Source organism: Rosa chinensis, chromosome 5 (assembly GCF_002994745.2).
Source record: "Rosa chinensis cultivar Old Blush chromosome 5, RchiOBHm-V2, whole genome shotgun sequence".
Taxonomy (NCBI): Eukaryota; Viridiplantae; Streptophyta; class Magnoliopsida; order Rosales; family Rosaceae; genus Rosa; species Rosa chinensis.
In genome coordinates, this window is record NC_037092.1 from 7,698,146 (window position 1) to 7,722,673 (window position 24,528).

General features: G+C 36.8%; 3 protein-coding genes and 1 long non-coding RNA gene across 5 annotated transcripts; 3 read left to right on the forward strand and 1 right to left on the reverse strand.

The window, feature by feature from the left end:
* Positions 1-821: 821 nt before the first annotated feature.
* On the forward strand, positions 822-1,505 carry LOC112203038. The gene has a single exon (XM_024344066.1). The coding sequence runs from the start codon at positions 822-824 to the stop codon at positions 1,503-1,505; it is 684 nt and encodes a 227-aa protein (XP_024199834.1).
* Positions 1,506-3,380: 1,875 nt separating this feature from the next.
* On the forward strand, positions 3,381-4,060 carry LOC121049571. The gene is made up of 2 exons (XR_005800770.1): positions 3,381-3,743; positions 3,836-4,060. It is a non-coding gene; the product is annotated as an uncharacterized LOC121049571 (long non-coding RNA).
* A 1,646-nt stretch (positions 4,061-5,706) lies between these two features.
* On the reverse strand, positions 5,707-11,152 carry LOC112167283 (protein HIGH CHLOROPHYLL FLUORESCENCE PHENOTYPE 173, chloroplastic). Of its 2 annotated transcripts, none has more exons than XM_024304296.2 (17): positions 10,997-11,152; positions 10,352-10,582; positions 10,102-10,263; positions 9,938-9,988; positions 9,664-9,798; positions 9,442-9,465; positions 9,178-9,289; positions 8,694-8,819; positions 8,503-8,552; positions 8,174-8,332; positions 7,716-7,811; positions 7,506-7,621; positions 7,279-7,402; positions 7,017-7,130; positions 6,560-6,640; positions 6,235-6,422; positions 5,707-5,990 (listed from the first exon to the last, which is right to left on the reverse strand). In XM_024304296.2, exons 1-16 carry the CDS (start codon positions 11,045-11,047, stop codon positions 6,276-6,278), a joined length of 1,779 nt encoding a protein of 592 aa, XP_024160064.1. In that variant the 5' UTR covers positions 11,048-11,152; the 3' UTR covers positions 5,707-5,990; positions 6,235-6,275. The 2 variants fall into 2 exon arrangements, with proteins under 2 accessions (XP_024160064.1, XP_040363242.1); XM_040507308.1 differs by having other exon boundaries at positions 5,782-5,990; positions 10,352-10,505; positions 10,997-11,128.
* Positions 11,153-23,172: 12,020 nt separating this feature from the next.
* Positions 23,173-23,891, forward strand: LOC112165720 (precursor of CEP14). The gene has a single exon (XM_024302344.2). The coding sequence runs from the start codon at positions 23,317-23,319 to the stop codon at positions 23,614-23,616; it is 300 nt and encodes a 99-aa protein (XP_024158112.1). The 5' UTR covers positions 23,173-23,316; the 3' UTR covers positions 23,617-23,891.
* Positions 23,892-24,528: the final 637 nt, after the last annotated feature.

The following is a 24,528-nucleotide window of genomic DNA, read 5'->3' on the forward strand; positions in this document are numbered from 1 at the left end:
TATAAACATATGACAAATATTCTTTTCACCAATTACTTACCCCATTCTCTTCATTCACTGATCTTGAACAATTTGTGGAGGCTACCATGTCAACCATCAGAGAAATATTCTTTACTTATTCCGACGCACGGAAAACCAACGAAAACACTGAATCCTACCTCGCCCACTTACTCTTCTTCAATCCACAGGACATAGTTCCCATCAGATTCAAGATCGTGGAGAAATTCAAAAGCGGCTGTGTCTCAGATTCTGAAGATGACGATCCTGTTTCTTACCCAACAGACATTTTCTTCGAAGAGATAGGATCCATAGTTGCAAGAGAAGAAGTCACTCTAGATTATTCTCTCTCGAGTCTCAAGCAAAAATCTGAGAGGAGTTTGCATAAGGAACACTTCGGCTACATTCTTTCCAGATCTTTGGGTGTCTCGGAAGAGTTGCATCCGCCTATCATTGAGAAACTCTTTGAGGTAGTTGATGATGAAGACGCTGTGCCCTTGCTTCCTATTGAAGTCGTTATCACTAACGTGACTTTGGCTTTGACTTCAAGGTGGTTAGAGAATTAGCACTATCCAAATAAAAAGTGACGGTCCTTAGTTTTCATTTCCATGAACATATTAAGATTGTTAATTGTTGGTTAGTCAACAGTGTACCTACAGAAGGAATGAGTGTATTGGGACTTGGTAGTGTATAAAACTTTAATGGAGTTCGACTTTTATTCAGTTATCTCTTCAAAGATCCAAAACGCGTGTAAATTATTTGATTTTAATAAAAAACTTTTTATTATTTTGTCATGTAATTTGTAAGAATAACATTAGTAATACATGCTTGACATTGTTTCTCGGATTGATCAGCGGCACATTTGGAAGCATCGGTGTGATTGCATTTTCAATTACAAGGTTCCAAATCCGACTTTGGTGGCTACAAGGGCTTTTGTGGCTTCTTCAGAGTTTTTAACATCTCGTACTCTGTCTCTTACTTGCAATAGGCCTCCCCCTCCTCCTCCTCCACCTTGGACTCCTCCTTGTTTCGATTTTGTTAAGATAAATACAGATGCTTCTTGGGATAAACAATCTCTGCAGGCTGGTTTGGCAGTGATAGTTCGAAATAGTTCTGGTGAGCTCCTTCATGGCAAGACGAGGATTGTTAGGGCTTCTTCGATCCTTCTTGCTGAAACTTTGGCCCTTTATCAAGCCGTGTTGCTGGCCTTGTGTTTAAATTTTCAAAAAGTTATTTTTGAAATGGATTCCTTTCATCTTGTGCATCTCCTGAATGATTCCCACTTGCTACCGGATTGGATCATATCTCCGCTGGTGCATTATATCCGCGAGATCACGGTTGCTATTCCTTACGTTAGCTGGGTTTGGACCAGCAAGAACGCCAATCAAGCTGCTGATCATATGGCTTCTTTGGCTCGCAGGAGGATGGGCCCTTCTGATTGGGTTAATCATCCTCCTTCTACCTTCACCCGTATTCTCCTTTATGATGCTGGACATGCTCCTACTTAATAGTCTTTTGGTTTCTGGCTCCTCAGCTTTGTTGTTTTTGCTGGGGAGTTTGTGTTTCTGTTTTGCTTCTTTTTGCTTTGTTTCTTTGTTGTTGTTTGGTCCCTTTGTGGTTAATGAATGATTACTTGACAAAAAAAAAAAAAATCTTTCTCACCAAAACTATAAGTTATGAAAATATTGAGATATGAGATGAATGGTATAAGATAATATGCCACAAAGCACGTCGCATCAAAGAACTAAGAACCAAGAACAGTGAAAAACACTTTAAAGAATCAAAATCTTATTAACAATGTTTGGCAAAAATATAATTATAATGATTTATGGATTTTAGAAGATGGAGCACTCTAGATCTTCTAATATGAAGAAATCACTCGAAATTTTAATAAACGAAACTAGTTCTACTTGAAGAAAAACACTTCCAACAAAAACAAACCCAAACGTACAGCCCATCATGTCAGCTGATTAATTTGATTTATTTATTTTTTAATTGTAGGTGTGATGTCAAACTCATAAATAAGTTTTTATAGATCACGACCTTTAATTATATCAATTAAAGCTTTCCAAAGTTTCAAGTTTCAACAACTATCTTTAGGTAAACTGACGACTGCAGTGAGATTTTGATATTGCTAACGTCTGGCGTGCTGTCTTTGATCTAAAAAAATGTTCCAAGTTGTTGAGATTTTGTGCTCTAACTATTATAATTTTGATCAATCTTTTCTCTCTTTGTTTATATTAAGACTTATGCATGACTCTAGATCTCAAAGACCGCAACGGGTTCAATACAAAAGGAAACAGGTAATTTCCTAATCCTTGCAGGAGAAGTAATCAAGGGCTTATCCTGCTGGCTAAGATTAATAATTAACAGACGTTATTTTCTTCTATCTATTCTCTGTATCTTCTAAAGTTCATACTTAACTGAATGAATCTGTGTAATTAGTACTTGTGCTTCTAGCTTATATGATTGACCTAAAATTGATGCGGATCTCCCTCACCAACCGGCCGGATGATCTTTATCACCAACAATTAATTACATAGGCACTGAGGTATGAATTGAATGCTACTTGCTAGCTAGATCCACGGACAAATGATTCATGTGGCACCTATATCCCATCAAAGAGACTAATATCAAAGTAAAAACGTTTAACATAAAAGTTGAAAAAAAAAATTTCTGGTTATTATTACAAGCACTAGCAAAATCTTTCGTCGTGAAGCACTTAACATACGGTAACTTTGCGCTTTAACAAAACAAAAACACTTTCAACAATAACTCTTAGGGCTAGTTTGGGATTGCTGTGAATTAAAAAAAAAAAAAACTGTAGTTGCTGTGTTGTGAGAAAAATCAGCTGTGAATTAAAATAGTTTCATGTTACCAATTTTTAAAAGTGCTGTCAGTACATAAAACAACCAATTGCAGAGTGTGTTTTGATCAATAGCAGCTTCTAAAAGCAACCTCTGGGCTGCTTCTAAAATCTACTGCCAGTGACCTATAACTTTCAATTAAAACTGTTTTTTATTTATTTATCAAACACAATTATTTTGAACAAAAGCTGATTTTTTTTAAAAACGATGCAATCCCAAACAGGGTCTTAATCTCGTTCATTAGATTTTTGGTAATTGTAGCTGGGATGTCAACTCATAAATCAATTTATTTAGCATCATCATGACCCTCAGATTAATCAATGAGAACTTTTGGAACTCTTTAGCAAAAAAATTAGTGCTACCATGATATTGTAACACATGCATAAAGCCATAAAGAATCAAATATGATGGTAGCCACGACCTTCCTATGATTGCATACAGCCATACACGTCCTTATCATAATTCTCCTAGTTATTAACCCAAGCCACCAATCCCAAGCTTTTATTTATATATCATTATCTCATTCTCTTTTTTCAGTTCGTATTATTGTTCTTGATTCTGTTTTTGCAAACGTCTGCCTGCTCTGAGTCTCAGCAGGTACCTTCTTCTTCTTCTTCCCAACATTCAAGTCCAATGATAAGAGAAGTGCAGCTGGTTCCGAAATCGACTTCGGATCGTCTTCTCGAGAAGTTCTTTGATGCTACACAGTATGACTTTGATTATAATGAGCAGAGTGGATTGTGGTCTCCCCCTGTGCAGCGTAGTGTGTTCTTGAGTTCACAAGGTAAAATATTCACAGAACATGAAATGCACGCCAAGCTTACAACTTTAATGGCTGCTCAAGCTCGTTCTACAACACACAACAAAATTTGTTGCCGAGTAAGTTCATTTCTAACTACCCAATTCATCTAGCAACATTGTGTGGTTTGTAATTAGATTCCTTTGAATATGAAAATTTTGATTTGCTGTAGGCATTCTGGTGCTCTTGAAGCATATCTTGGAAGCCAGCTTAACCTTATATTGAAGAGGATTGCAGGTCAAGACACAAGTAGGTAGCAAACAAGAATTAAGAAGAAACATGGGATCCTCAGAAATTTAGAAACCCAATTGTAGTTTCTTTCCTCTTATGTAAATTGCTCGTTGTTCAAAGTTCTAAAAAGGAAAATGATAATCGAGGGTGCAAATATTTTGTCATCGACCCAATTGTTTTCTATTTGCGGCTTGTTCAAACAAAGTTTCTAATTAGCTAGTGATTCAGAACTACACAAATTTACTGCAGATTAGTGAAGGTATGATGGATGTGGTTTACCAAGAAGAAGATGTACGTCTGGTAGCTGCGTATTAGCTATTATGTCAGCTTCATGATGACATACAGTAGCCCCAAATTTGACTACGACTATTAGGGAGGTTGATGTTTGCTCAATTCAAATTTGCAAGGGGAAAGTGGGAACTTGAGGGCAGGTTTCCCCAAAAATGTATCTAGTGATGTCAATGTCATGATGCAAATTTTGACAGACTTGGGAGAAACAATTAGCCAATAGAAAATCACAGCTCATTCACAGACTTGTGGGTCCTTCACAGTAATATCGCAAAGGGAATATTTGTAGCATGCACTCTAGAAATCTGGAACATGATGTCCATATCAGACTTATTTCGGAAGCCGTTTGAATCGTCAGTAGTGTTCCCGGATATTAATCGATTCTTTACCATGCGGGAACAGTGCTGTTTGTGCTTTACAGACTTGTAAGATTTACCTTGTGCAGAAATTTCCAGTGGAGATGCCCTGTTTTGGTATGACGGAGAAGTTAAAAGGTTGAGTCTACATCAAATCAATGCTTACATTGCACAGAGAAAGAGAGCTGAGCTTGTCAAACTATGCGGCTCTTCCCATTCCCACTTTAGCAATTAAAAATTTAAAAGCTACAATGTAAGAGAAAATACAGTAATTGATGCTAAAACTATCAGCTGACAGCTGGAAACTCCAGGAGGCCTCAACCTAGCTACCACTTCAGTGCAGGGTATCCCTGAGATTTTAGGCTGTAAGGTCATTCTATATATTTTCATGTACTATTGAAAATTGTACATGTTCTTCTCATAGTGCTTTCGCACAATGAATGAATCTAGTGTTGTAAGATAATTCAATGTGATTTCACCTGCAGCACCCACAAAAGATTTGTATACGCTATATATAATGTTTCATAACTAACAGAAAATGTTCACCCGTTTGAAAGTGGCATGGGAAATTATTATATTTCACTAAAAACCTTTAAAGTCGAAAACAGAGAAGGGTAGGTATAGCAGTTAAAAAAAAGTTAAGAAACTCAAAGCGCATTTGACTGATCAATATATATACGGATCAGTCAAAATCAAAGGCAAGATCAAGAACTAACTTGCATTTACAAGGAAATGACATATCTGTATTTTGAATCATATAGGTTCAAGAAAGTATCTAAACTCAATTTAAGGTTTCATTTGACACTACAAATGAGAACTAGCGCAGTTCTCTCATGTTGGTCGATCATTAAGGTTGTTTTGTTTGGTCTCAACTCTAGATAGGCATGAACTGAGCTAATTTCTTAATAGACCTTATTACTTAAATCCAAGTCTTATGTTCTTTCTTTCTTCTGAAAAATCTAATGGTCAATGTACTTAAGTAACTATATCAGACTCTTCTCGAGTGGTGAGTTCTTAATGTGTTCGCAAAGTTTAGAGACTCGGTGAGTGTCAATGATATATTTCTGCATATTTTTGTAGAGTTTGATAAGTTTTCTCGGATTTCTATTTATTACCAGTGAGTATGCTTACTTTTCATCTGCAATCACAGTACTGGGTTCATATTTGATGACTGAGAAGCTTTATCCCCTGAATTTAAGAAACTATTAGTTTTGATGTTTTGCCTCACATAGTACTATCAAGATGTCAAAAAAAAATCAAAAGAGATGCATATACTGAATATATCATGTTTCTTAACAGAATATGTTCACCCTTTCGAAAGAATGAACCTATTATTTCATGTGAAAACCTTTCAAGTCGAATCATTGTTTCTTACAGAACCCTATAATCTTCTTCGGTTATATGTTCCTCTAGAAACCTCTTCCTTTTACTCCTGTAGGGGTATATATACACCTGCAATCAGAGATAAGGGTAGGGAGAGCAGTTAAAACAAACTCAAGAACTAACTTGCTGGTATTACAAGGAAATGATATGTCTGTACTTTGATTGATAAGTATCTAAATCCTAAAACTAATTTAAGGCTTTATTGGACAGTACACATGAGAAAAATATCTGTTAGATTTTCTTATCATTGCTGAGAGAACTACTATCTTATAGAATAAACATGTTTAGTCATATTTAGCTCCATAATACTTACAGGTTAATGTTGAACATAGCTCTCTGCATATTGCATAAGCATTATACTGGTACAGGATTTTGTTCTAAGACTTCTTTTCCTGTAATTCCATCCTTCAAAGTTTTGAAGTAAACATCGTAGTCCTTCTCAGGGGGTGGATTTTCAGGGTCTACTGTAAATGGCTCGCTAAATGGTATAACACTTTTAACCTGCAAAAGGAGTAGTTATACACACGACATTGTCCAGACTCTAGAAGTTTGCGACTAAAAAGAAAGAAACTGGTGATTGATCGAACTCCAAAAGCAAATTAACAGACAAAGTACGGGATACAAGTCAAGAGTGTAACCTCAAATGTCTTGCCAGTAGCGTATGGGCTTTCTAATGCAGCAACACAAATTTGAGCAACCTCTTCTCTTGATATCTTACCCTGCATATAATATAACACATTATCATAACATTAAGGAAAGCAGAGTATTAACAATTATATTCTGGCTAAGAGAGCATTCCAGAGTCTTTTAAAACACTATTCCATGGATAAATAAACTGAAAAATGTCGTTCATCAATTCAGTGAACCATTGAATTGTTATTCCCTTGATATCTTACGTGCATTAGTGCATATATATAACACATATATGCCATTTCATTACCAACAGAGCATTAACAATTATTTTCTGTCCACGAACCAAAGAAATTCCAGTCTCTTGAAGCACAGTTCCATTGGATATTTTCAACATGAAAAATCAAATTGCTATGAATGTTCACCAAGTATACAAGCAATCAGGAACATAAGTCCTCCATTTACCGTTATATTGTCTCCTTGGTCAAAAATGAGATCTGCTCCAGCAGGCTCCTCAGTTAATGCACAAGGCCTCACAATTGTATATGGAATTCCACTTTCCCGAATTAAATCCTCCCCCTGTTACTGACAGATGTAAGAAAATGGAGAGAAACAAAATCTGAAACTTTTCTTTTTATTTAATTGCAAGAGTCAGTTTGTGACATGTAAACAGCAGTAGAGTACTAAGATGCAGTAAACAAATAGTTCGCTTTAGTTTAGGATAAACCTTCAATTTGAAAGTCAGGATAAAATCCAATTCCTTGTTCAACCGCACAGCAGGAGGTTGTTTACTTAGATCAAGTCCAGGTCTCTCAGGCCGGGTAACTCCTGCAGAGCCTACGTGTACAAACCTACATGTGAACAAAGGAAATGATGTAAAGAAAGAAGCAGAACCAAGCTGATTATGTTCAGCCATAAGAAAGCAGTTCAACACAAAGAAAAAGAGTGTCAAACCTGGGAGTTATAGGATCTTTCAGATATGCCCTTATGCTTGAAACTGGGAGCTTAAATTCCCCTTCCACAAAAGTAGGATTGAGTTTTCCATCATATTCAAACTTGCTGAACATAAGCTGCAAATTTTTTTTTTGAATTTCTCATTGATAAACATGGAATAAAATCTTAAAGTGAAAGAATGAGTGAGAAAAAGTGGCAGTAGAAAATTGCCTGCAGTGACACAATATTGCTTGGGTCAAATGGTGGCGCATATGATACAGTTTTTGCACGAAAAATAGGCCTCAAAGAAGAAAATGGAAGCCGTACCTGAAAAAAATGATAAAGAGTTTGAGATTTTATTACATTTGCAATATTTGATTTTGATAATCTTGTAATCTGAAACAATTTCTAACTTTAATGCAGGTTGAAGTGTTGGAGAAATTGAGTTTTCAAACATGATTCAATTCATGAAAAAATGTCCTAAAACAGATTTTGACAAACAAATCTGGACTCATGTATCAACCCACTATTCATAATGCAATTTCATTAGAACATACATATCAGGTTTTGAAAGCCAATTTGTTCTGCGGCATCAACTTGGAATTGTTTGCGAAGAGAACATTTTGTTACAATGATTATAAGAGAAGTCTTAAAAACCCAAAAATTGAGAGGACCATTGTGATACTCACTGTCTGCCACTGGTCTTTTACAGTGTCAAAGCCTGCTGTGTAACCAACAGTATCCCAATCACCACTTGTCCGAACAATTAGTTTATAACGACGACCATCACCTTTAAGGCGCAGCTCTAAACCATCATATGCAGAGAGATCCTCAGGTGTTGATAGATTCTAAAAACAAGCCACAAGTAAATTAAGGAAAGCAAGAAATTTAGAATATCTTGTATCTTGACTGCCAAACTTAATATTACACTTGACAAGGACTTAGTAACTTCGGATGTCAAAAACATTCATGACTGGGTAAAAAGTTCTAACAATCAAGAGAAAGCATCCCTGTCTACCTTTGTTCTGATGCTTGTAAACCCACCATTATTTGCAGTGGAAACAACTCCTAAAGGAGACATACAAAATATATTAAATGATTGAGTTGACGCAACCCCATATGAAAAAAAAACTACTAACTACAGTTTTATAGAATCACCAGTAAGAAAACACTAGACAACCAAAAGTCTAGAGTTTACAAAGAACGGACCTTTAAAAAGTCCAGTTGGTCCACCATTTTCACTGCCATTTGGGTCGATCAGAAATGTACTTTCACTCACTCCACCCATCACAACATCATCTAAAGCTCCCCAAGTCAATTCCCTATAATTATTACCTGAAGATTAGAAGAAAGAAAATTATTAATTTTTGTTATTGGGTCAGAGAAAAGAATCATAATAATTTTTTTTTGTATGTTTTTCCAAAGACGTTACAAGCATAAAAGATAAAACCAAAAATTTCAGTTCATTTTGATATATCAAACACTCGACTGTAGAATCCCATAGAAAAGTCAGTGACTTGTGCTGGCCAGACCAATATTCACAATTCATCTTATGGAACTAACAGCTTGATCTTACAATTTAAATTGTCAATTAGTGATTCAATTCAAAAAAGTATTCTATTTGATTCCAAGTTATTTGTATAAAAACTACTGGAAATGACACAGCATAGGATGATGATATAGAAGAGTGTACCTTCATATCCAAATAGTAGCTTTCCATTTTGAAGTCCAACACTTTGTTTTAGAGCATTAATCAAATTTTTCATCCCAATGTACTCCACCTTTTCGGGCGAATCTCCCTTGATCTGGTTCAATCAATAAACCAATGCTTCATAGTTACTAAAAGAAACTTACAAAATTAATGGGAATATAACACTTCAAGTTCTAGTTTAAACTTTATACAAAAAAAAAAAATTCTGACTCCAGATACAGAATGTAAGCAATCAATTCTTCCCACCTCTGGTTCAAAGAACTTGATACCCTGCAGCACATTAATTTAAAAGTCAAATACCTGCTTAAGATAAAAAAAATAAAAAAAATAAAAAAACATGGAACATATGCTAGGATCTACGGTGTGAGGAATTATGCTAGGCAAAGCTTATAATTTAACTATAGCCAACATTAGAATATGTAGAAGTTAAAATGGAGTTTTCTCATCTCAACAATGTCTAGAACATACTTGGCTGTATTTTTGCCTGTCAGGAGTGTCCCCTTCCTTTGGACCAACAATGACAGAAACAGCATTAATCACTCTCCTGACTCCTTTGAAGTACTTGGGGATCAAAGTACTCTCCTTAGTAATGTCTCCAACAATCTGAAAGTTTTGCAGGAAAAAAAAAGGAGTCAACGTTAACAACGTTAAATGTAACAGATGAAGCCACATCATAAACCAAATATGAATCACACAACTAAATTCCACCAAGGAAACTGAAGAACATAGGTTACTGGCTCACCAAGTCAATGTCCGGGCCTAACATCTGTCTTGCTTTCTCTTCATTTCTAACCTGAGAGAATAAAATTTAAGCAGTAAAGGTCATTTAAGTGTGAATGAAATGAGATGGTCGGGAGTCGAGATATCATGCAATAATTATGCTAAAACAAGGTAAGAGCATAATACCAATACTCGAACTGGCATTCCTTTCTTCCTTAAGATGTTGACCACCCTTCGACCTACACCACCAGTTGCTCCAGCCACTAGGACAGTGCCAGAAGTTTCCATTCTCTTTACTGGTTCACTAGGTGACGGGTTGGATAGTTTGCTGACTAGAGACTCAATGATCTTCACAAATACCAAATTTTTGTTAGTTGAGAGACATGTTTATCTTTCAATTTCTAAAATAAAGTCAAAAACTTTAGTAGTATCCAACCTTAGCAGGAGAGGGGGGTTCATTGAAGAAGAATAACGTTTTCAAGAATCTACCCAAGTCCCAACCCTGACTTCCAGATTGTGCTAATATGGATCTTTTTGACGTTCTCGGAGGGAGACGATCAGAGTTTAGTTGGTTGAGGAAGGTCTGCGGTCTGCCATTAAGTTGAAGAAATGGTTTAGGAAGTGAAGGTTTGTTAATAAGTTTCCTACCAACAGGTGCTGAAAAATCCTGCAACCAAACCATCATTGAGTTATAACAAGTAAAATCACCAACTAATACTATTCTCCTGCACTAGTTTTTTTTTTCCCAGTATAAACAATTCTAGGCACAATTCAAATGAAGACCCATATCAGTTCATCCTCAATCTTTTCACATAAACATGCTCATTCACAAAATAAAATTCCACTTGGGTTGCTAAATAAAGTATTGGCAAGGTTATTACATAGCAAATAAAGAAACCCACTTTCCCAATTAGATAGACAACCAGCAATGAACCAAATTGGATTAGAGAACCCAGAAACAAAAAATGGCTGAGCTTTGTTCCTACACATGCTTATTAATCATTGCTTCTACTAAAGACTACAACTTTATTGAACGTTTGCATATAGAAGATGAGGGCTAACACTGGCAGTATGTAGTTACCTGAAGATTGAGAGCTGAGGAAGATGAGAGCTTAATGACACCAAGTTCCATTTTCCAGGAGAGTTAGAAAATACCTTCCAGTCTCTTCTGGGTATTTATCTTGTTGCTGACATTTGGTTCGGAGTAAATACCGACCACATACTAACAGTCAGTTTGACAGTTATGAACTTGTAAACGACTCCTAGTAGAAGCCTAACGCAATATGGTTCGCTCATTGAGCTATTGCTATTCAGTTTAGTAGGTTGGTACGGATATTTTAAGCTCCACTAGAACCATAAACCATGAGGCCCATGAAACATAAGATTTGAATGAACAGCCCTTGCGATGTACTAAGGCATAAAAATAAAACTCAGCCCAGACAACAAAAACTCATTCACCCAATGGCCGAGCCCAATGGGAATTGCAGTTATACTCTGCCTGTGTAACACGGTGGAAATGATAACACGACGTGAAGTAGCGGCTCTAGATAAAGTAAACCATGACTTGACATGAACACGAATGTGACGCACAACTATAAAGCATGAATAATAATAAGGTTGGATTAGTCTGAAGCATCAGCGAATCCGATATTGATGTTGACGTGATGAAAAAGCCTAACTAGTATTATAGACAACAAATGACTACTTCAAATTCAGGAGGTGATTAAACTAGTTAATTGCCAACTTCAAAGTTCAAACCATATGTTTCGAGACCTATACCCACTAGATTAGTCACAAACCCTGAAATCCATCCACCTGCAATCTGGATTAGTTTCTGTGTGAAAAGAGAGGCAACATTTTCCTAGCTTTCGGTGTTGTTTTTTCCAAGAGGAAACAAACTCACGTGTGCATCTGCCTCCCTAAATTGTCATATATGTATTTAGTGCCGCTGGCCCCCATTAATTTCCAGGCCCTCTTGGATCAAATGTCAGAAATACTACAGTTCTGGAAAAGACCATTCTTGTTGAAATCAAGTACGTACTCTAGCTGGCTCATTGTATACTGTATAGTACATTTTGGAAATCTAAATGGTCTTTTAGCAAATAGAATATTAGTAAGGGATATCTTCACAAATAATGTATGAATTTTAGCCATTTCTATATTTTGGTGTACCAACTTTCATAATTATCAGAATAGTGTATCAAGTTTGCTCAAATCTTTCATTTTGGTGTACGCCGTTAAATTTTCCGTTATCTTTGGCCAAAAAAAAATATTCCGTTATCTTTTCTTTAGCTTTTTCAGTTTTTTTTTTTTTTAAAGATAACGGAAAATTTAACGGAGTACATCAAAATCAAAGATTGGAGCAAACTTGATACACCATTCTGATAGTTATGAAAGTTGGTACACCAAAGTGTAGAAATGTCTAAAGTTCATACACAATTTGTGATGTTTTCCCTATTCCTATTATTAAATTATTGATCATGCTGAATTCTCTTGTCCTATAAATCACGCTAAACAGAAAAGATTAATTATATGAGCATTGTTTGCCTTGTGTAGAAACTTTATTGAATTTACATTGGTCAAAGGATTAAGATATATCAGATAAAAGTTGTCGAAATTAAACACCTGAGCTGCTGACACTGGTGAATGGTTTTAGGGTTCTCTGTTGACATTCTACCCTACAGTTTCTTCTTTGTTGGGGACGTTCATGCCGACACTATAGGAAATTCAACTCGTTGCTTTGATTTTCTTTTGCTTTTGAGCTTATTTTTCTGCATAATGTTGGCAACTGATGCATGTTTGGTTAGTTCTTGGTAGCATTTAAGTCGACAATATTGACATGGTTTTGTCTGTAATGAACATAGTATTATAGGTCGTCATATGGGAGGCCACTGTGATTTTCTTTTTTTGAATCATAATCGCTTTGTGAATCATGCATATATATAAGCAATGTCGGAGAGAAACTACGTGATCCGAATTAAACTCATGTTTGTAATCAATTGTAAGAAAAGTGAGTAGTCATCCATCGGCAGATGAATGGTAAAGCAACGTATTAATTAATACTAAAACGTATGTTGTGAGAAAATCAAATCTCATTTAAATATATTATTGGTTTGTTGACGTGTGTGTCGAGAGCGTGAATTAATGTTGAACTCGCCAATCGGCTTTGCATAACAAAGTGATATCCAAGCTCAAACAAAGCTTGAGATTAGTGTATCTTGTAATTAATTTGACCGTTTAGATCATGAGGTGATGTTTAATATGGCATACCTTGTTCTTATTCATTTAATTCTTGTCATAAAGGTTGATCTATAGCTATATGATAAGGCTCGCATGTGTTCATGTTTTTCCATAATGTTTGAATAAACTATTAAACCCATCAAAACTAACAATTTTTATTTTCTTTTATTTTTTATGAGAATCAAAACTAACAATATGAGCAAATAAGGTCCTACAAAACCAAATAAACGGTTCTATATCATATCTAATTAGGAGTAACAGGTAGACCCATGAGGGATTGTCGATCACCAAAAATTTTATGAAATCTTTTGATATCTTCTGGGCATGGTTTTCTAAAGTTTCTCTTAGAGTTGAAGTAAGAAGAAGAAATTCGATTAATTTACGAAAATGATGGTCCATCTAATGTGTCTCATTTGATAGTTGTTGTTGACTTTTTTAAACAAAAACACAAATGAATCCCATACACTACTACACGACCATACTTTGTCCACGGTGAACGATATAGAAACAATACAAGGTCAAACACTCCAATCTTATCAATGCCCTATTTGTTAGTGCACAAGAAAGACCATTAAGCAATAATTGTTGGATTACAAGAAGCCAAATCTGCACTCCCTAACTCCTAACCACTTCTTCTAAAAACTAACATGGAAGAATTTTGAGTATTCTCTTTAGTCCTATGGCATCCTAGGTACAAGTTATTTTGGGTAGTCAACTTTCATAACCATGTGTAATAATAAGAATTAATGTTTTTGTGACTCTAAATTGAAAAAGACTGTAGTCCACGTCTAGCATAGTTCATTGACGCCTTGTGGTGCTAAGATATTCTTGGACATAGTGCCGGAATTTGATTCTTTATTTTCAATTATTATTCCTATTTTATATGATTTGTGTAACTAAACAATATTTTAAGTGGGTGATTGTTGCATAATAACACTACAAACTTCATAGGTAACCAACATGTCCCATGGCCTCTCCGCAAAAACAGAGTCCCACAGAACCGCGTATCAACGCCTAATTTATTTCTAGCTATTAAGGGATCCCTCAAACCGAATAAGGGAATTGTTGTACTATCTGTATTTCGTTTAATGCAATTTGTTTATTTGTGAGTCATTATAATAGAAATATGTTAGGTCTTTCTAATTTTCTGTTTCTTTAATTTGAGTTATTTAGGATAATATGATAATAGTGTTACTCTTTACGCCTTCTCTACCTCCATTCACTTTGTAACTTTATGTTTTCTTAATAAATTTCTCTTGTTTGGTCCAAAATTTACTTCGGTGACTGTTTTTTATTTTTTTAAGATTTATTTAGTGCTCTTAGTTTATAATTTAATTTTCAGAATTTGAAAAAACATTGAGTAGGAAACTTTAAATTCATGTTGTACTAATTTTAGAGTCTAATTCAAAATAATCAACTCTAACCACCACAGGTAGTCGACTTGGTAAGAGCCTCCAGATATGGGAACCCCCACACTTGGGTTCGAATCCCGCCAACGCTTATTAAAGTTAAATCTCAATATATTTTTGATTGCCAGGAGGGATTTAACTTTACCATTGCTAATTTGGCATTGTGATTAATTATTAAACAAGTTCTTATGCAAATCCCACTGTTTCCGCTATTTGAGGTTGAAAAGGGACTCTCGAGGAGAGTTTCTGTTCTTGGCATCCGATTAATTTTCTGTTTAAATTCTGTCGATACCCCTTGTTGTGAAACCATGTTTTGGTTTTCTTGTTTGCTTCTTTCGAAAATGATGCTGAATGTTGATACTTGGTAACAACTGGTACTAATGGCGCCAAAAATTAAAATACTATATTTTTTTCTGAATCCAAAGAAATAGTCAAGGTCATTTGAGTTATGGTTAATGCAAAACAAATTAGAGAGACAAAGAGAGGGATATTTGCTTAATTAATCAGTACATAAGAGGTGCTCTACTGTTAATTAATATAAGCTCCATTTGGCATTTTATAACTTGGCAGCAGCTGGCTAATCAATTCTTCTGAACAGATTTTTCTTAATTACGTATTAAAGTTTAGTGAACCAACAAATAGAGACGGGGTAAACCCTGTATGCTTCAATTAAATAATTAACTTTTACTACTGTATGTAGGAAAGACATGCTTGCACGTCAAAATGAGTACTAAATTAATTTTCTGGTGTGTGCGGAAAGAAACCTTTATACTGTATTGAAAGAGATAGAAGGAAATATTGTTTTTCCAGTTTTTTTCTACCATGATTCTCAGAGTAAAAGATCTGTGGAAAACTCTGTTCGAGGTTGGATGATATCTCGATCGTCTCTATCTATGAATTCAAAGGCTTAAGTTATGTTATATGTAATATCGTATTGACTTTGTATGGTTGTTTAATCTAATATTCTCTCAAAGATGAAAAAGAGTAGCAGATCAATAGAACAATTAGCCAGACCAAACCCTTTTTAACATTGCAATGTGACTTTGAGACCATTGACATTTAGGTAAAGTGGCCTCATTTTCTTCTCCTATAGATTTCATACAAATTCCAATTCTAATCTTTTCCACGTAAAGAGAGAGTAGCATACATTTCTCGTTTTGTTAAGGGCCAATTGGATCTTGTTTGTGTTCCTCGACTCCACGGCTTTGACTTTATCTCCCATCCACCAGTTTCGGCTAGCTTCAGCTCATTCAATCAGCTTCAAAATCACAACGCTAGCTTGGATACTACAAATTAATTAAAATGACAATAAATAAAAAGAACCAGATTTTGGACTATATTAATCAATTACCAATTAGTCACAGTTTTTCGATTGCTTAACGTATCTTGGGATATGATTATGATTGCATGTTTTTCCAGTACTGACATATATATGCTAACTCCCTTGCACGGCCATTAATCTGCACAAAGTAGCTTTATATGAATCAGCAATTCTCAAATTTAAGGCATTTATTATTCCACTTGATCCCAACAAGTAATTAAATAGAATGGATTCCACTTAATCCCAAGTTCCCAACAACTTTCTTTTACTGATTTTGGTATGAAATTAAGGTTCATGAAAAAATATTTTGGTACTGTAATCCAAAAAGAAAATTAGAGCAGTAATTAATGTCGCCAGTTACATAGATTAGTCAAACAGTCTAATATAAGAATCGGCCAAATTGGTCTGACCTTCTTACGCTCACCGTAAACTTATTGTTCGAACAAATGATACATTCATGCCTAATCCATATAGTCCAAAAACAATCCATAAATATCGTCTTCGATCTAAGATCTTCTATAAAATACTAACATCCTCTCCATGAAGCACCTCAATTGGGCCACCTATAACACCAACCATGTTAGGTAACGAGATATGACGATCGACACACGATCATATAAAGCAAAACTCTAAATCCAACGAGCTCGAATATTTTTCAGACTCGGGAATTAGGTTACCCGGTGATGCAAAAAACCATAAACTAGAATGACACTGTCGAGAACACAACAAAGCATAGACAATGACCCGGATAATTGTAGTGGACTAAAACGCCGGTGGTGAAAACAAATAGAGGCGATAATGACAATCACCAACAAACATTGTGAGAACCCCAAACTATGCCACATTGTTGCAACATTTTGAAAAGAACAAATGAAGCAATATATAGGTTCATTGTGTCATCTTCGACTCTTTACAGGTGACCACACCATTGCTTATTTAAGTAATTTTATTGATCTTAGTCTAATATATATATATATATATATATATATATATATATATATATAATATTGACAATCGTTTTTATCAGACATGATAACTGAGTCATTGTTAATTTTAATAATCGTTCGTCGCTTTAACTACCTAGTCGGTATCTAGTTAGTCTAATGATGTTCTCTCCATAATAGTGAGACTACGTTAAATAAGTGTTAGCCAAATAACCACCCTCAAGTATAAGAGCCAAGTCATAGTGTAAGGACTATAAGTATGGGATATCGTACCCAAGGGATTGGAAAACTCACTCTAGTTAGGGAAAACCTAAAGAGTGCTAGATGAATATGCAAATGTACAAATCACAAACAAGGGCTCACAAGTATACCTAAGTTCATGGTGATTATATGCAAGGTGGAATAGTGGTTTGATTTTGGTTTTGGAGATGATTTGATTCGGAAATAGCTAAATGAATACTTGAAATGTAAACTAGACTAAGCTAAATAGATGTAATGAAATGGATGGGAGCTGGGACTTAAGGTTTTCACCTCTAGCTTCTCTTGCAAACAATGATATGATGCTTCTATAGTGAATGATGTCATTTTAATTAGCCAATTTCTCTCATTGCATCCCTCTCGGGTATGACAAGGGACATGCTCCTTTAATGATATCAAGCAACCCCTCTCAATTGTAGTACTTGACTACTTATTCAGTCATGCAGTTCAATCTAGTTAAGTATCTAATGCATTTACCGAAGTGCATAAAGTTTAGAGATGAAGAGATTATGCAAACTAACCATGCTTATCTCTAAGTGATTGTAGTTCACAACTCTAACATGCACATATGATATGCTATCATACTTCAAACAACCAAGGTTAATCAAGCCCTAATTGTTTCTCATGTCATGGCAAATATTCATACCCAAATTGATTAAGTTTAAGCATAAACATTCAACTCTTGAAGTAGTATGTTAAGATGTTAATGAAAAGTGCATCAAACATAATATTTACATCAAAGTCATACAAGATTGTCTAGGGCTTTCACCTTAGAGTAAATCCAGCGGTTTGCTCCTGACCAGCCTCCACATAGGAAAAGTTGAGGTGGAGACCATGAAAGCCGAAAACCCACTTCCACCAATGGGCTTGTGACCGGCCAAAACTTGACATTTCATGACCCAGGCCAAGAAAAATGTCATGCTCTTGACATTTTTTTTGACCCAGTGTGACTAGTTGCCAAGCTGGCCCAAGCCCAGTCAGGCCCACGTCATGGCTGATGAAGGGAGAGTTGACGCGAGCTGCATGGTGCGTTTGTGATGCCCCGGAAATTCGTAATTATTTTCCGAGGATTTTCCAGAATTAATTTTATGTTTATTGGACGGTTTCGTGGCTCATGGATGGAGCGGAAGTGTTTCGGACGAATTTCTATTCGGAAAGTGTGACTTTAGGGGTGGCTCAAAGGTTGACTTTTTATTGTTGGGATTCTCCGAAAACTTCCTTCACGAAAGTTGTAGAGCGCGTCGATACGAGTTCGTGGATATGTGGAACGCGAGCGGAGTTCGTATGAGGAAGTTATGGCCATTGGAAGGAATTTCCATTTTGGTATAAATAGAAGTTTCCCAAGTTGGAAACTTACTATTTTCATTTGGTTTCCTTTTCCGGAAACTATGTCTTTCTCTCTCTTCTCTCTCGTTCGCACCTTCAGAATGGAAATTATCCGGCTGACCCGACCCGAACTCGGACGATCGGACCCGACTTTTCCGGCGAACTGCGGCGGTCTCCGGCGACGAAACTTTCCAGATCAGTTCGTCTCCTCCGTCTGGTAGTCCCTGTGGTGTCCTCTAGCACCGATTCTCGGTGGTGGCGGCAGTAGAAGGCTGTGCAGGTTGGTGTTTTCGGATCCGGTCGGAAATCCTTGTTCCGACGTCGACGAGGCTTCAAGTCTTCTTGGTTGAGCTCAGAGCAGCCTCGTTAATCGATCCTTGGTGGTTGTTTGGATCGATTCACGTGAAACTTCGATCAACTCGGATTGGATTACTGTTCACGTCTTGTGAGGTAGTTTTCGATCCCTTAAGCTTGTTTTCTGACTTCGAGCTAGTTATGAGAATTTACAAGCATGCTTAGATGAAGAACTTTGATGTTGGAAGTTTTGTGAAATATTGAGTTTTGGCCTGCGGCGGTGCGCCACCGCCTGTGGCGGCGTTCCGACAGTGTTCCGGCTATGTATGGGACTGTTTCTGGTATTATATGTCTTCTACTTATCGATACGAGCGTTTCGATATATAATATGCAAATTTTGGAGTTCGTTTGGAACTGTTATGATTTTTGCAGTTTCATATCGATAGATTTATTCTATCTGTGAGAATTTGAGCGTCCGATCGACCTGTGGTTTGGTCACATCGATTGTGGACGTATTCCGGAGACTTTGGGAGGTCTCGGATGTGGTTTCACCTCGATTGGCGCCACTTTGGGGATTTAGTTCAAAAATAGGGGTTTCGGACTTAATTCGTTTGTGAATCGTTACTGATTTGAAGTCATTGGTGATTAGGTGCTTCTAAAGGTGAATTGGACGATTTGTTGGTGATAGTTTTGGTTCGGTTCTGTATTGAAGACGGAGCAGGAGTTCGAGGTGAGTAATCTCACGAAGTTCATTCACGAACGGGTTGACCTTATTGTTTTGAGAGTTATTTAGTTAACTGCAAACTATAGTTGGTATTAGTGGCCTTCCTGAGTGAATGACCACTTATATATATATTTACGGGGAATATGTATATTCTTGTGGGTTGATGAGTGAATTGAAGCAATAGGTATTGATGGGTTTCATTCTATTGTTTGGGGGCTTGATTTTTCGGGAAACATTTTGTGGGAATTGGGAATTTCTATTGTTTTGAAAAGCGTCAAGATTTGGTGTGAGTTGCTTTGATGTGATTTGAATGTTTTGATCTAACGACCGAGGGTCGGAAGATCTGAGAGTCACAGGTTGTGATTTCTCCTTTTGGTTGATTTAACGTTTTGATCTGACGACCGGGGAGGTCTGATGATTGGAGGTCACGGGGTGACATCTCCTTTTGTGTGAGTTGAGTAACTTTTGGGTCCTGAGTGACCATTTTGAAAGGTTTTGATCTGACGACCGGGGAGGTCTGATGATTGGAGGTCACGGGGTGACATCTCCTTTTGTGTGAGTTGAGTAACTTTTGGGTCCTGAGTGACCATTTTGAAAGGTTTTGATCTGACGACCTGGGAGGTCTGAGGATTTGGGGTTGCTGGGAGTAACCTCAGGCATATATATCGGGACTTCACGCCTTTGGCCGGGTTTGTGGATATGATCAGTTAGAGCTCTAGTCTGTTGCCATAGTACATCATGAGGGGTAGCGGGGAGCTATCTGATGCTCATGAGTACGTGTTTTTAAAAGGGAGTTTCGGGGATTCTTTCTTTTAAATGTCCTGGGAGGACTTGTTTATCATATTTAATTGTCAGAGTTTCAATTATTATGATTTTGTCACGGGGTGACTTGTGTTGATTTGAGAATGTGTTTTAAAAGGGAGTTTCGGGGATTCTTTCTTTTAAATGTCCTAGGAGGACTTGTTTATCATATTTAATTGTCAGAGTTTCAATTTATATGATTTGGTCACGGTGTGACCTTTATTGTGATTTTTGGGGAATGCATATTGAATTGTCAAAGTTTTCAATTAATATGACTTGTCACGGGGTGACTTATATTCGTTTCTTTTGGGGGAAAGAATGTGCTGTTTTGGGAAAATAGAGTGTGTGATTCTTTTTACGAGTTGATGGGTTTCCTTGTTAGGCGAGTTGTGCATGTGTGCTTTTGAGTTACTCATACGGGCTTGCAAAAGCTTACCGGGTTTGTTGTGTGGCAACCCGGTGCACCATTCAAACTGTGTAGGAGTTAATCCTGCAGGTTAGGATATTCGAGGTTGAGGTAGCGAGCTAGCAGCTTTATGGTAGGAAGCCACCTTTGTGACTTTACTTTTGATAAGGACTTCCGTTGTATAATTACTCTGAGCAGCCTTTACATTTTATTTTGTTGTTGACAATTTAATTCGTAAGCTTGTGTAATATATAACTCTTTGGATGCGAGTGTATATTAATTTTGAGGGTTCAGGACATCAATATGTGTGTAAGTTTAAGGGAAAAAGATTTCAGGTATTTTGTATTGATGACTGGACGTTCACGCATATATAATTATGAGGTTATATATATCGATTTTCATATGTGTAAAATCAGGGGCGTGACAGCGTTGGAAGCAATTTCTTGTCGTTTAGCGCTGGACGGTGGGGACGCGAGTTGGCTGACGCTTTTGTCTCATAGTGGTGTGGCCTGCTGCTGAAATAGGACACGTGGAAGGCAGCCATGTGGTTTTTTGGAAGTTTGAAAGCAACGGTCCCTTAATCTGGACCTTTCATTTCAATTAATGAAGCAATTTAACAGGTTATAATTAATCTATGTGTGTGTGTGTGTATCTCCCAAATTTTTTAATATCCAAACCAGATTTTCCATTTTCACGATCAAGCTACTCTTTGATCATTGTTGTCATCCGTTCTACATCATTTATCCATAAATGTCCATTATTACCATCTATTTAAATCAAATATATTTTCATTTTACAATAAACAAATTTTTTTTATTTAAAAAAAAAAAAAAATCAGTGAACAGTAACTAACCGGTCAAGAAACAAAACGGGTGGAAACCCATGTCCAATGGTAGTGAACAGTTTCTTGACCAGTCGACCTAGTGACTTTTTGACCTTGACATTTACCCTCAACGGGAGGACTTGCTCTTAGCCCCAACAAACTAACTACTCACTCATAATCAAATACATAAGCTTCAACATGTTTATGAACATCAAACTAAAAAGTAGAGATAGAGAAGTGACTAGTGATGATCAACTTGAGGATGGTGTGGATGAACTCATGAGAGCATTGACATGATGCTAATGGTGATGGTGATTATGATTCCTTAAGTGATGCTAGACTCCTCTCATTCTTCAAAGCTTGATGATGGAGTATGAGATATAGAGATGATCTAGTGGTGAAGCTTTATGTATATAAAATGGAATGGGTAGATGGAATGATCAATTTGGTGGTGGAGGTAATAGAGGTTATGGATTGAAGGTGGTGGTGATGGAGGTTATGGATTGAAGGTGGTGGTGATGGAGGTTTGTGGAGGAGATGCTAGTGGATTGTGTAGAAAAAGAGAGAGAGAAGAAGATGTAATGGCTAAGTGTGGGTGATGCATTCTTCCTTGAGAGAATGAGTGCTTAAATAGATGGAGATAGAGGTGTGAAATGATGTTGAGAAGCAAAATTAAAGGGAGCAACTCAAGCTTTGTAAGAAGTATGGAGGTGGAGTATAAGAGTGGTAATATAACCCAAAATCAAAGGAAAATGTCATGAGAGTGATGGTGTATGTTGGAGTAGAAAATGATGAGTGAGGGATGGTGATTAAGCCTAAAATATGATAGATATTGAAGTGTTAGTGATGATGGATTTTTGGGTAATAGGGAGTGCTTGGTTGAATTGGAACCAAAATGTTTTAGAATTTGGTTAAGATAGAATGCTGGTGAATGGATGTAATAAAGTAAATGCTATTGTACTCATCCTCCTTGCTCCTCCAAGAATGTGGCCGGAAAAGGCATGGCACTACCGTGAGTGGAGGTGCGCCGCCAAAAGTGGTGATGCACGGACAATTCGCCGGAATTTCATATTTTTCTCTTCTTGTCAAAATTTTATACAAAACATGAAATTAGACTTTAGAACAAGTAATTTCCATGTTTTATGACACAAATATGTATATGAATTATGATCAAACAATAAGTGAAAATTTTTTTTAACATTGAGTATTTTTACTATTTTCGGAAGAAAAAAACTTATTAATGATAGCCGAGCCACCAAGTATAGCAGCTAAGCCGACCGAAAAGCATTAATTTATTTGATGGGAGGGTTCGGTATTTGACGGTGGCGTATATGGAATATGACTATATATAGTCATGAGTCATGACTCGTGAACTTACGTACCGAGAAAGAAAAACATGGGCCGGCGGCTTAGCTCACAGTCACCGGCCGGACCAAATACCTCTCCACGCGGCGCTCTGATAGGTCCACAGTATCACTATGAAATGAAATGAAATTTTACGTCACATTACTCTGACTAATAATGCGACTAATTAAGCGACTTCATATACTTAAGTAGTCCAATTCTCCCTTCCAATTTTGATCTTTGACTTGGCCAACACCAAACGTGATCCCCAAGCTGCTCCCTTTGTTTCTCTCTCTAGCCGCCGCCACGCGGTCGCAGCACGTTAGCTTTCTCTCACTTGCTTCGCCTATATATGCGGAGCCTCCCTGCTGCCTAACACCAACAAACCACCCCCCATTTCGGCATTCGAAAACCTTGAAACACCAGACCCAGAAGCCACTCTCTCTCTCTCTCTCCCTCAGTCCCTCTCTCTTCTTTCTGTCTCTCAGTTTCTGCACTGTTCACAATCTCCATGGCTCGCCTCAGCGCTTTGGCTTTCGTTTTCTTGATGGTGTTTGCCACGTTTGTGTCTACCTTAGAAGGAAGAAGGCTTTTCGACACGAATGAGTACCAGTTCAAGAAGAAAGCTGCGTCGAATTCGTTGGATGGATCTCTGTTCCTGAGTGCCCTTCCGAAGGGTACGGTGCCGGGTTCCACCCCAAGCAAGAAGGGTCATGCGTTCGTCGTCGACGAGAAGCTCGTTGCTCGGAGGCATCTGGTTGGCAACGATCGGTTTCTGCAGTCTGTTCCCAGCCCAGGAGTTGGCCATTAGTACTCCTACACCAGCCGGTTTTATGACTTTATCAACCATATATTTTTTCATTAGTTTCTATACAATTTTGGGGGTTTCGATCTTTAGCCTTTTCTTTAGTGTTGGGTTTAGTTGAGAATTTCAGCGCAATTGTTTAATTGCAATGTACAGACAGTGTAGTAGTGATCTCTCTTTCATCTCCTTTTAGTGGGATCCAATTTGTAACTTGGATCCCCTTACAATATTGAAGACACAGTTTACAAATATTTGTAGCCAAATTTAACTTTGCTCTTCTTCTTCTTCTTATTTTCTTTCGGTTCAAATATATGAGTTCATTCTCGATAAACAGTCGCGGGCAAAATTTATCCTCAATCCAAAAGAAAACTAACAAACGAATCATGATCTAGTAGCTCTTAATTAGTATTTTTACTTTCACCAATCATCTAAAAGTAGAGACAGTGACCAACATTAATTTTCAGAATTTTCTTCGCGATTTGGCTTGTATTGGTTAACAGGGTTGGCATGTAGTTAATTAATTAAAGTCTCTCTTAAAAATAACTCTAGTTTCACTTTCATACATATGCTAGCTGTATTCTATCTGGGTTGGTGGAGCTTCAATTCTTAGAGAACAAGGCCGTTTTGTCATTAATTCTTGTACTCATTCGTAGCAAATTGTTATAAGCATCTTCTGCTATAGGGAAATTTAGCGTCTTCTAAACTTGTACAAATTAATAAAGCTTTCCTTGAATAAATGTTGAATTAAAATAAAGCTTTGCATGGACCATGTATATATGGCATTGCCATTTGGCTCCCAACTCTAAGGTGAAAAGAAAAGTGTTGAAAAGGCAAGAGGCGCGTTTTTGAGAGTTGTCATCACAAAAGCCAATTGACTGATTGTTGTTGATGGTTATTGCTTGCTATAAAACTTGCGTA